Source organism: Chamaea fasciata, unplaced genomic scaffold, assembly GCF_029207755.1.
Source record: "Chamaea fasciata isolate MVZ Bird 193981 ecotype frontalis unplaced genomic scaffold, bChaFas1.0.hap1 SCAF_6, whole genome shotgun sequence".
Classification (NCBI taxonomy): Eukaryota; Metazoa; Chordata; class Aves; order Passeriformes; family Sylviidae; genus Chamaea; species Chamaea fasciata.
Genome location: NW_027094091.1, coordinates 11,398,878 through 11,411,856, shown reverse-complemented (window position 1 = coordinate 11,411,856; position 12,979 = coordinate 11,398,878). Strand labels below are relative to the sequence as shown.

At 41.5% G+C, this 12,979-nt stretch overlaps 1 protein-coding gene across 1 annotated transcript in view; it reads left to right on the top strand.

Moving 5' to 3' along the window:
* Window positions 1–12,979, top strand: part of TBC1D14 (TBC1 domain family member 14) — a 62,821-nt gene that overhangs the window by 21,828 nt on the left and 28,014 nt on the right. Inside the window, exon 4 of the mRNA XM_066185412.1 lies at window positions 11,914–12,032. Within this exon, the coding sequence (XP_066041509.1) occupies window positions 11,914–12,032 (119 nt within the window). The remainder of the gene's footprint in view (window positions 1–11,913; window positions 12,033–12,979) is intronic.

Below are 12,979 nucleotides of genomic sequence, written 5' to 3'. Positions count from 1 at the left end.
TGGGAAAAACCTGGTAGGTTGAATTAGGTTCATTATAATTCAATTTTTACTTGATTTAAGTTATAATCCTAGTTGATGGAGTAAAGTGATTTTATCAAAGTCTGTTTTCTGGCTTGGATCTGTTAGATGGAAAAGAGTTTCAAAGCAACAGCACCCAGCAAGAACTATGGAAAGAATTTACTACAGCCCCTGCTTTAGGCAGTGATAAAATCTCTGGTTACAAGGAGTGTGTTTTCTCCAGGTTAAAAAAAGCCCAAAGCAGAGCAAAGTCCCCAGACTGCTGATGTGTGGCGGTTCTCGTGCAGCTCCATGTGCCCGAGCAGTGCGGGCGGGAGCTGCTGCCTCGTGTTCCGCATCCACACATCTGCAGCCTCTGCTAGTGGCCGGCAGTGCCTAAAAATACCGAGCTTTTGTGAGCATCTGTCTGAGCTGTGCTTTGCTGTATTCACATGGCCCATTCGGGGCCTTTGGGAGGGAAGTGGTTGGTTCAAGCTGGCTGCTGGTTCTGGCAGGAGCTACAGCTACAGCTTTGGATAGAGCGCTGTCTTCTGCTCATATGGAGTTTGTCTTTGGGCAGCCTGGGTAAGTCATTGTGACTGATGGCTACTGCTGCCAATGGGGTGAGTGCACATTGACTTCACTGCCACTTGGAAGCTAGAAACTGTGTAGTGCATTTTTTGTGTTCTCTATGAGAAGTCTAAGGGTGTAAATGAGTCACTTCCTGTGTTCTTCACTGTTGGGTTCATTTCTATTTGTCAGCCTTCAGAAAGGCAGGATTTAGATCTGTGTGGCAGAGTTCCTTTTTTTAACAAGAAGCAAGCGCAGGGTAAGAAGGTATAGTTACTGTGGTTAGTGTAACCTATGCCTATAGTTACATTCTCTGGAAATAAAGGTGTAACTAACTTCCTCGCTTAATTACAACCCAAAGCTTGCAATTTGCCTTAATGCACTGCTGTTTCCTGTCTTTCCTTCTGGATCCAGTTACAAATACCTTTATTGTAATCGCATGTAAAGGGCATCTAACTTTTGTGAAGGTAAATAAAAAAAAGTAAACAAAAGAAACCTATCATATCAATGATGATGTCCTAAAAGGTTTTTTTCTTTCCCCCCCAACAAGAACAGTGCTGAATAGATCATTCAGCAATTCCAGCAGGCTGTATTAATCCACAAAGAGTGTGTTGCCCTTGCCCTGTCTTGAAAATCACCTGCCTCAAACCAAAATGCAATCACATTTAAACAGATAAAGCAAGAGTAGTATCTTCCATTCGCAGTAAATGAAAGGGTGATTTAATACTCTGTCAGGACGATTTTTCCTGAGTATTTTAATAATAAAAGCATTTAATATGACCCAGTCAGGTGTCATAACCTAGTGGAGTGTAGCTGACAAAGTGCTGCTTTTGATGCTGTTGGTACTTCTTCCCATATGTAACGACATGTGAAAGTACAGAATATGTTACAACCATGAATAATAGAAAACAGTAAGCTTTGAGTATTGGTTCAAATAGCTATGACAAGCTACAAAGTGTTTTTGAAAGGAAGTGAGAAGTTTTTTCCTCCTTTTCCAGATTTCAAGCTTTTATTTTAGCTTTCTCCCTCTCTAGAATGCCTAGTAAATTGTGGGGGTCAAAAGCCCTGGAAGCCGGAGGGATCCAAAAGAGGTGTAGCAGGCAGTGTTGGAGTAGAAGTATCTGCTTTCAGGAGTAAAGATACTAAATAGAAGTATAAGCTTGGTTAGTTGGTACTGCAGTTACAATGTCAGCTGCTGGTCTCTGCTGCAGGGTCTGTTTCAATGCTGGTGGTATATTTTGAGGGAAGTGCAGTAATTTTGAAGTAGTTCTCTTTGTCTCAAAAGGGACAGTTACTTTGTAGCCAAGGTTGATACTTAACATTAACTGGAATATGAATGAGGATAGTGCAAGAGTATTTTTAAATGTGGGAAGCCACAAATTCATGGAAAAATGATTGAATTTTGAGTATCAAGTACGCAACTCTTTCTATATCCAAAATTTCAAGGCCAGAGATTATAACTTTTCAGGACATCCGAAACATCAGTGGAAGTTTGTTCTCATTTGTGTTAAATAAGAATTCATCATGCAACTGGTATTTGTGTGTCTTCCAGTGCTAATAGAAAGATACTTAAATATTGACTTATTTGTGTAGTCAATAAGCGTTTTTCCTTGTAGTAACCTTCCACTGGCAACACACAGGAGGCTTTCAGATTACCCCCTCTCCCTTCATGGGTTTTTGAATGAAAATAGATGTCTGTAAAGAGCAAGCCTGGAAATAACACCACGTGCTTTTGGCTGTTGCATTGCACAAACACTTGGCAAAGCATTGCTGTGAAGGAAGGCTGGCAGTAAATTTTTGAAAGCAGAATGTGTAGCCCCTTAGGATTATGGTGGATCTGCCCATTCTAACCAGAGGCTGGAACATTTCCATTGCTGACTTGTAAAATTGAGAAAGCTTTGCTAGACTTCAGTGTGCTAATTGTGTGTTAAGCAGAAGCAAGCTCATAAGAAATTCGACCCAGAGGTTTTCGTTGTCTGTGTTCAAGTTTATACATCTCAAACTTCCTCTGAAATTAAAGAATGGGGGTAAATACAGGTTTTGAAAGGCTAACTCTTACCATGCTCACTTAGGAACAACAAACAAAGCTGATGTTCTTTAGCTGTGTAAAATGAATGGGAGGTACTGTGTGTTACTGAAAACCCTGAAGATATGGATGTAAGGATTTTGAAAAGCCAGACTTGTGCTTTTTCCTGAAATGTCTTTCTGAAGGAAGACTAGCTAATTTTATGTTCTCATTCTCCTTCTCTCCCTGAGGACTCTTAATCCTATTTTTTGCCTTGATTTTATTACAAATTTTTCGTGCCTGTTGGTATTTCCACATAATTTTCTTGTGCTCTATTGAGAAGTTGTCACTTGAGCATGACAAAGTTCTGTGGAAACAGCTTCATGAATATTACAGCCTGAAAACAGTCATCACTTTAAGCCACACTATGAAGGTATGTTGCCCTCCTTCATATGTTATATATATATTTTTGTTTGTAGCTTAAAAAAACCTACAATTTCTTCTTATCAACTGTGAACCTTAAGTTGTGGAGATGGTTGTATTGAGGAATATTTACATTTTGATATGGTTCTTTTTTTGTAAAATTAAACAAAGAGTGCACAAGGATCTGGACAAGTGATGAGAGAGAATATGGCGCACACTATCAGTATGAGTACAAAAGAAGCTTTTGTTAGGCATGGATGAAGCTGGTGCCAATTTCTAAGGAAATTTCAGGGATCAGAGAAGCAAACATGGGTGGAATAAAAACACTCAGAGGTTTTAATGCAGTGGACTTATTTCCTTATTTTTCTGTAATTTCCAAGGGCAGATAAGCATCAAACTTGAAGAGGTCGGAGACCCTTAAAGATACCCAAGTCTTGATGAGGAAGGAGAGAGGCAGTTAGCAGAGAGATTTGGAAACAGGGGAGCACAGAATATGGTTAAAAGTATCAAGTGAAGTATCTTTCCCTACTCTAGTTGGGTGTGCCTGCTGGAGTCATGGAGCTAGATACAAGTGTGCACATACTTACCTACACAGACAACTGTTTGCAAACAGTAACAGTGTGCCAGGAGAGTCTCTGAACACCATAAAATACAAGTTGTTGTGCATTGCAAAGTAGGTGGAATTCCTGGGTGACTTTTGCACTATGTTGAAGATTACAAGTGTTGGTATTTGCAACTGATTTGAGAACTTGCAAGATAAAATGTGATATTCCCGTGACTCCTTCCCTCTATATCCAGGAGTTAACCTGGACCTGGAGTTTTGGCCATTTCAGAGTGGTGTCAGCATCAGGTTGATGTGGCATGGAGAGTCCTCTTATTTTAGTGTCATGTTCTGGCATGACCTTCTGCTGCAGTAAGAGAGTGTTATTTGAGACTAGTTAGGAAAGGTAAGTTTTCTTCTGCAACTTCAGCACTAATGTGAAATGTCAGAAGAAAAACTTGCTGAGAGATTATTTGGAAGGGTATGATGCTGAGACTATACAGATAATTAAGGTGAAGAGATCAGTGAGCAGGCATACAGATTAAACAAAGTTATGTTTTCACATGAAGTCCATATCCAATGGAATTCCAGTCCCTGGAAGTGATGTTTATGGGATATGCTGAAAGCAGGTGTTTATAGCATCTTATTCTGGCAGATGCTCACCAGAAAATAGCAGTAAAATAAAACAACCATTTGGCTTGTATTCTCTTGCTCAGACATTTCCCAGATGCTTGTCCTGCTGGAGGCCTTTCTTGCAGATGTTTCCATTTGATTAACACTGCGGCCTACCATATAGTGTCAGTACCTAGGGAAACTGTGTACACGTTTGTAAGTGCAGATTAAATTGTGTCCTTTGCAGTGTTCTAAGCAGGAGGGTGTTGGTTTTTTGCTGTTACTGTGACTCATGTTGGAGTCACTTGTAACAGTACACTGCACAATCTGATTGAAGATCCCGCTTTTGACAATAAAAAGCTGTTCTTAAGCAAAATGGTTCATGGTGTGCTTTGTCTCTGAGTACTTCAAATATTTTCCTTCCTTTTGTTTTTTTTAATTAAGCATGTCACTCTATATAACCAAAACCCACTTAAATTATTTACATATAGCACAAACGAAATGTGAACCCTAGGAGTGAGAACCATCTGATACACAGCACATTGAATGATTAGAAGCAATAGACTTTGAAACAGCAAACTGTTATTCTTTCTTGGAAGAACTAACCAGGCCTTGTCTATACTTAGGTTTTAAAGGTTCCTTAATCTAATGCTTCCATTGCTCAAAATATGGTGTTATAAAAATATGTATATGGAAAAATTGTTCAAATAGTCCAGTGGTTGGAGCACAGGACTGCAAAACAGAGTATATGGCTTCTTACTCTTTTGCTTTACTCGTAACTTTCTGTAAGATGTATGAATTACTTTATTCATTTAACTTTAGTGTGATTGTGTTGGAATCACATCAGTTGCCAGCCCAGGTTCTGTATCCCCTGTAATCTGAAAGGAAAAGTAGATGCTTTCGAGGGGAAAAGAAGCAAATTTCAGAGCACTTGAAATGATACTTAAAATTAGCGTGAGGTTTTCCTCACAGCCTGGCCTTAGTATCTTATCTTTTACATTGCTTAGGCATTCCTAATTTGTAAAATATGGAACAGGAAAATACTGTGGTACTAAAGATGAGAAAGGTGTCCTGGTGGAAGATAAAACTTCACATATATAATGTTATTACAGTCAAGTTCTGTCATGTCATTGCTATCTTCTGCTCAGGTATCCTTTCTTTAAAGTAAGAGGATTAAATATAAATGCATACATATACAGAGAGAGCTGTGTAAAGCAAGTAGGGCTGATGGTTCTTGAACCATTAATTATTTGTAGAACTTGGCAGATCACTAAAGTGTACAGGTTGAGCGTGCAATTCTGATTTCTCAGGTTGTTAGATCAGTAACTATTAAATTAATTGCATTTCAGAATGGTTCTGTACCAGTTTTAAAGTTGTATAAAAAGCTTCCTAAGAAGTTGTTTGAAAGTATAATATCTGAACTCAGAAGCACATATTCTCTGTTAAGTTTTGAAGGATAGTATCATAATCTGATCTTTGCCTGAGGTTTCAATCTCCTTAAATTCTCTTTGATTACTGTATGTATAAGGGTCTTCATTATAATTATTACTTTATGGCCTGGTGCCATGTGAAGAATCAGATCTTAGTTTCCAACCCAAAGATCATCACAAATTTCGTGATCTGGTAGTCCTGCTGCATATTCCTTTCCTTTTCCTTTCATGTTTACATTGCCCCACAGCAGGCATTGCAGAGTAACCAAACTAATGGAACAGAACAAAAGGTGTGATTTTGGTGGTATCATTTCCCCAGTCCAGAATATTGAAAGTCTCATGGCTGTGTAATGGAGGCACAGAAATGGTGTGAGGGCCAGAAGGGGGGTTGGGGGCAGTGAAGTGCTGAGTGTGCACCAGCTTAAGTTTGTCTGGTAGACTATTTCATGTAGAAAAGGTAAGAGATTTCAGATGGACATGCATTAGACAGTCATGAAACAATGGAAGGGAACATTGAAGCACTGTTGAGGTAGTGGTAAGATTTAAAATCCAGGAAAAAATAGTTTTCTTTTTGCTTCTGCAATTCTGGTCCAGTTCTTATTCCATATGCTGAGTGAGGCCAGTGGAAAAAATAAACTGTCATTAAATCTTGCACATAACCTGTTTAACTAGTCTCAGGTACTGTTGTAAATGCAGCAATCTAAAAATAGTGACTGCTACCAACTGTAATGTGGCCAGCTGTGGTCTGAATTACAGGGAGTACTTCGCTTTCACCCCTTAGTATCTTTCTGTGTCACCAGGCATCCCTCTGTGCCAGGCAGCGCTTTGCAGAAGAGCTGCAATATCATTCTGTTTTCAGTGTGAAAGGACAGACATGTACTGCCGGAATACCACTGCCCACCCAGGGGTGCTCTTCCTCAGGAGCTGCTTTTTGCCTGCTATGTTATAGCTATAACTTTACATGAATGGTTTTTGATATGTGTGATAGCTTAGTTTCAGATAGTTCATGAGATAAAGCATTAGCACTGGAGCCTGTAGTGTTTTGCATGTGAGCTGCGTTGACTTGTGCTCTGACGTGAGGTGTTTGGATGGCAGGTGTCTGTAAGTAATTGGCAGTGGTGGGAATGAAGCTGAGATACTTTTGAACAGTGAGCTGCTCTGTATTTGGAATTGTGTCGCTGCCTCTGTGAAATAGAAATAGTCACAGGTTGAGAACAATAGCTGATATAGCACCTAGCAATTATGAGAAAATGAGTTAACTTCTGTAAAGCCACCCTTGGAAAGAAGAATACTTAAGTGACCAGTTGCTTTCAGGTCAGTCCTTGCTGCTCATTTTGGGGTTGAGGATCAGACTTTGATAAGGATTGTGAGTGATTCACCGTGGCAACCGCAAACCACAGTCAGTCATATTTAGGAATATGAAATCTTTAGTGCAGAACTGAGAAATTGGCAACAGTTGCAGGTCAATAGATAATATTTAAAAATGCAAGTCTACCAAAGATGGAGCCACAATAACTTGGGTGTCTCCAATGACTTAAATAACAGAGCCTTTGGACAAAGAAAAATTAAGGCTGACATTCTATCTGGATTGAGGCAAAATACTTAGCAAAAGGTAACGTGAAAGTTGTCCGAACTGTAGAAGAGGTTTATGTATCTGTCTCTTAGAGCTGTCAGAGGTGGACAAAGCATGAGTGGTACTGAAAAGATGCTTATGCTGTAGGAAGCACAACGCTGCTGCTGTTCCTTTGGCACTGATGTAGGGGTCGGTGAGTTTTAGCTGCTCTTGCACTTCGGGCAGGTACCGAGGCTGTCTCAGCAAGGCACAGCAGCGGGACTCGGTACAAGCAAACGCCTGTCTCGGAGCCAGGGACGCGGGGAGGGGAAGCGTCGGTGTGGGAAACCAGTGGAGAGAGATGACAAAGACTGCGGCTAATGCAGACGAGCTTGTGCGAGGTTTGGGTTGCCCGTCATGGACGCGGATCTGCACCGGGCAGGGCAGGGCGGCCCGGGAGGCGGGAAGCGTGTGCCAGGCGGAGCCGTGCGTGCCCAGGCAGCGCTGGGCGAGGCGGAGAGAAGCGATGGTGTGCGGCGGCTCCGCGGGTGATTAGCGCGGCTGGCGGGGTGGGGCGGCCCGGCCGGACCCACCCGCGGGAGGCGGCCCGGGCGGGGCGGGCGGGCGGCCCGCGAGGCCGTGCGGGCCCGGGCGGCGGGAGCCAGGCCCGCGGTGCGGGGCGGGCAATGGGGCTCCGGCACCGCCGCCCGTGAGGGACCGCAGCGTTCATGGTGAGCGGGGCAGCTGCGGGGCGCGGGGGTCCGGGCCGACCGGGACTCGAAGGCGTGTCGGTGAAGCCGGCCTCGTCCGCTTCTCAGTCGCCTCACCGAGTCCGGGGGAGAACCAGCTGACAGGAAAGGGGATTCTCTTTGTGCGAGGAGAGACTCCGCCGGGATGGAAGGCGGCGGCACAGCCCTGCCGGGTGTTGGGGGTGCCGGAGCGTGGGGGCTGCGGGCTGGAGCCCCGGCTGTGCCGGCCGTCCCTCCTGCCCTGCAGTGCCCCCCGTGCAGCCGGAGTCCCGCAGCCCTGGCTCTGCCGCTCCGGCACCCAGCATGAATATTTCATACTCGGCTTCGTCGGAAAGCGGCTGCCTTTAAACATGCGGGGCCAAAACTAGATGACCTTGATGGAGCAGTTTGTGTTATTGTATGTTCGGTTCTGCCGTGCTGCTGGTGCTTGGGGAGGCTCGGGGCGTGTGGGAAGTCACACAGCGCTCTCCCGGGTAGAGCAGTTGGTCTTTCAGCGCTTGCCGTGTTCTACAGGGTTATTTGCGTCTCTCGGTAGAGATTGTTGAGCAGCCCTTTGTAGGTTGGCTTGTCTTTCTTGAAGAATCGCAGAGGATCAGCACATTTAGAGCTTCTTGCATCTTAACTGCAAAGCTGGCAGGTTCCACCCAGAATTAAACTTGGTTTTGGGAGGAGTGTTTCTGTGGGTTTTCTTTGTTTGGTTTGGATTATTTAAATCAGTGCTTTAATCTACAGTACGCTCTTATAGAACATCTTAAAACCCTAGTTCAGCTCTTGCGAACAGCTAAAGGTGAAACCTGGAAGAAAGCCTAAATGATTCCAATGATAAGGTTGTGTTTTAAATCGTAAACAGTCAGCTCATCCTAAGCTGATCCTAAAATTAACTTGCAACCATATCAGGTTAGTAACCCCTAATTGCAGCATAGCATTTAAACAGATCCTGAATTATTTGTACCTGCAAGAGATCTGAGTCTGGCTTAAAAGAAGAAAGCTTAAAATGAGCTATTGTGTAGCTCAGCCTATTGCAGTGTGCCTGTATGTGCAAATACTTGTACTTGCTCAGTCAGCAGATACTCTTAATATGAGTTTGTGGAGGCTTCAGTGTGCTTCATTGCTGTATAATACATTGTGCTCTGAAATTGCATTCTTTTCTCACTGGAGTAAAAGATAATTTTCATGAGCTTTTGTTTTCTGTAAATTTTGGGGTGTTTGGGTTTTTTGGTTTTTTTTGGTGGGGGGAAACTGGAGTGGGAGGTTTCATTGGGTTGGGGTTTTTTAATTTTCCCTAAGTAAAAACCAGTCTTGTAGATAATATCACCAAGGGACATTTTTATTCTTTTTTGGCTACCACTGAAAAGGATGAAATTGCTACAAAGGAATCATACTTGTAATCTGATCAAATGTGCCACTCCCATTTTTGTGCTGGTCTGGCTTTTTTACTGTAGGGTAGTGCTGAGTAGAACACCAGTGAATACTTGCTGAAATGCAGGGTGGGCTTTGGCTCTTTTGAGAGGTTTGCAAAATTGTACTGATGTGCTGATACTGTAACTAGCCGTCCATATTTAGAAATAAAACGTTTTTTTAATCAAGAAATTCTTGTAAGGACGTGCATAGTGGTGGTCTGGGGAACTTTGTGCTTAGCTGAAAGAGATTTCCAAATCAGAATAAAATTGCAGCCCAGTGTGGACATTTTTTTCTTACTTTCCAAAAGCAATTTTGCTCTCCACTTGGCTTTCAGTGAAAGAAGATCCTGAATATAATTTTCATAAGTCAAAATTAAGCAGTTTTTCTAGAACTTCTACTATAATAAACATTGGGTGCCTCTGTTTTAATGTCAGACTCTGAGATGCTTTAGGAAGTAGGAGAGGTTAATATTTGACTATGTTAATTTGTGAAAAAGAACTCATTAAAAATCAGTCTGCTAATAGAAACTGTGAGAAAGAAAAGCCATTTGCTTCATTCCTGGGAGCACAGTGGATTTACTCCGCAGCTGGTGCAGCTGAAGCCCATTATGATGGTGCACTTACACACTGGTCACTCTCAGTTGTTTGTTTGTGAAAGTGACCAGTGTGAGGTTACTGCCTGTGCTTTCTGAATATGCTCTCTATCTCAATCCCTTTTTTACAGTTGTGGGTTTTTTTTTTTGTTGTTGTTTTGGGTTTTTTTTGTTTGGTTTTTTTTTCCTTATTTTCTTTCTGGAGGTTTTTTTAGTGACTGGCTTTGTCAGCATCAGCACTGTCCCTTTACTTGACAAAGCTAAGCACTAGTCTGTAGTTAAAATGCGTTTTCCTTGGTTCTTTTCCTTGTTTTCAAACTGATGTCATGCATAGCAGTAATAGCTGGTATTAATGAGCCAGACATTCCAAATTCGTGACCATGTTTCCCATTACAGCAATGTAGTCATCATAGGATTGATTGTTGAGGCAGTGCCCAGTTAATAGACAGGGGAAAATAGGGATTTTCTGTGTCCTGAGGGCTGCACAGACATGTACTCATGACTCCCACAGAAGTAGTTTGAACTAGGATTGAACTGTTCAACACGGAGTAGAAGACCAAGGCTGTGTTGGTCCACAGTCACTGCGTCCTGTCTTGTTTTCATCTATCCCCTTTTTAAGGTGTGATTGGAGACAGCATTTCTGGAGGGGATGGATCCCATATTAGTTACTGAATGAACCTCATTGTTTTCAAAACGTTGTGTCTATTGCCCAAGGAAGTTTTGATGAAATGGAGAGGTTGGGTTGAGAGAAAGAAAGCAGTACCATCTGCAGAACTTTGTGCTAGCAGGAAAAGGTCTATGGCTGGAACACTCTTCATAGTGCTCATTGATAGTGTACATTTGTGTTTTTCTAAATTTTATTGTAATGAAATAGTATCAAAAAGCTGTGCATGAAGGCCTTTGAGTTTTGGAAGTGGCAAGAATCATTATAAAGTTGAATGTAGAAGTAACTTTAATGTGGATGCGATTTTTCCATAGGATTGTTTGACCATGTTTGTTGTGTATCACTGATACTTTGCATACTTAATGTTTGATGAAATACTTCAAGTACTGAAGTAGATGGAAGTTGTGTAAAGTTTGTTTTATCCCATTAGGTCACAGTTTCAGTATGCTACTTTTTAATCCAGTGTTTGTAGGAAAAGTAAAAATAAAATGGTACCTGAATGCCAAGTCCTCTCCTATAGATCAAGGTGATGCAGTGATTAAGGGTAGAAGGACCTCTGAGGGGCTAACTCTCCTCTCAGGACAGAGTCTACTTTAACCAGGTTCTCAGGGTTCATCCACTTGAGCTTTGAATGCTTTCAAGCTCGGGAGTTCTGTCACATCTCAGGCAACTTGTCCCTGTGCTCCCTTTTCCTTTGGAGGCTGAGTAAGCCTGGTTCTCTTGGCCTCTCTTCATATGGCACTTGCTGCACACCCTGACATCTCAGTGCCTTTTTGCTTGTCTTGCTCCAGTGTATCAGTGTCTGGTTACAGACACAGGTTAACATGTTATGCTCTATTGTAATTTAAGATCATGCAAGGCGTTGTAACAAGTGTGGACTTTGTGTCTAACACTGATTTTAACCTTTTTTTCTCTCCCCATTGTTGAGCTGTTGTGTATGAAAACAGCTTGCATAGGAAAAATCTTACAATGAGATTTTAAGACATGGAGATTGTCGTAATTTTTGACTTTAATTTCAAAACTGTGTAAATGAAAAAAAAAATTTAAAAGGGCCTATTTTTGTACCTCAGATAGTATCTGCTGTTTGTAAAGTCCTTCTTAGCAATGGTTTGTAAAAGCAGGCTGTCAGCCAGAGGAACTTAAGATGTTTTTACAAATAAGAAGAGTAGAAAAAAGCATCAAGACTTACTCCTGAACATAAATTTTGTCATTGTTTTCCGTTGAGGTTGCTCTAGTTGAAAAGCTTCAAAGCGACTGCAGCAGGGCTGAGTTGTGAAGGCATTATCTTGAAGACTTGTAGATCCCTTTTTAAATTCTCAAGTGCATCATCTTGGTGCTCTCCACTCCTGTAAGTTTCCCTGTCTTTTTCTTCTCTAGGAATATGAAGAAAAAACTGGACGAGCTCAGAGACCACTCTCTCCTAAACAGAATGTGAGGAAGAATCTTGATTTTGAACCACTGTCCACTACAGCACTTATTTTAGAGGACCGACCAGCGTAAGTTTTGGAAATGCCACAGTGGGGGTCTCTTTAAAATTAACCTAGTAAAGATTTTCTAACTCAGTGTATTTGCTTACTCTAACTTCAACAGATTATTTAAAATCTACGGTAGATTTTTTTTTTTTTCAGACTAGTGAATATGAAATTGAATTGATTATGAGAAAAATTATTCAAACAGAGGGAACTTTATAATAAGAGCAATGGCTTTTTGTGAAGGGAGTTAATTAGGATAGTAGAGCCTTAGTTTTGAGTAATTTTACCTCCTAAACATGATTAAGGGATTTTTATTTTCCACGAGAGAACCTAAACATAGAAACAAAGCTGGTAAATGCTGAAGAAATTGAGAAGCAAGAATACAGTGTCCTGTTTGCACAGAGAAAGACCACGCCTCCATAAATAATGAAACAGTATGGTGATTGCTCTGCAGTGAGTTCAGCATCACATTTTAAGGGTTGCCAAGCACTTGATGAGCTGTTTCATACCTTTTACTGCAAGGAGATTTTTGCATATGCAGACTGACTCCAAAGTGACTTACCGGCAGCTGCTTTACCGTGTTTCTCTCTGAATTACACAAATTCAGTCATGCTTAGTCAATTTATGATCATAAATGTGATCTGACTTTATGGGCATGACATCTGCATTTTTAGTATAGCTGCACATTGGTGTGAAGAACTGGCATAACAATGGTCTGTGTTTTCATCAGCAAACCTGTATGAAAAATGCTCATATCAAAGTAGTGTAATTGTAGGGTGACTTAAGTAACTTTCTGGCTTGGCTGATGGACTATGTGGCAATACATTGGGAGATGCAGAAAAATGTAAGAGTGATTATTTGTTATAGCAGGCTTTATTATGTACAACCGGAAAAATACATACTAGCTTATCTATTTAAAACCTGTTTAAAACCTGTCTGTTAAAAATCTCTTTTTTGTGGGATAAACTGAG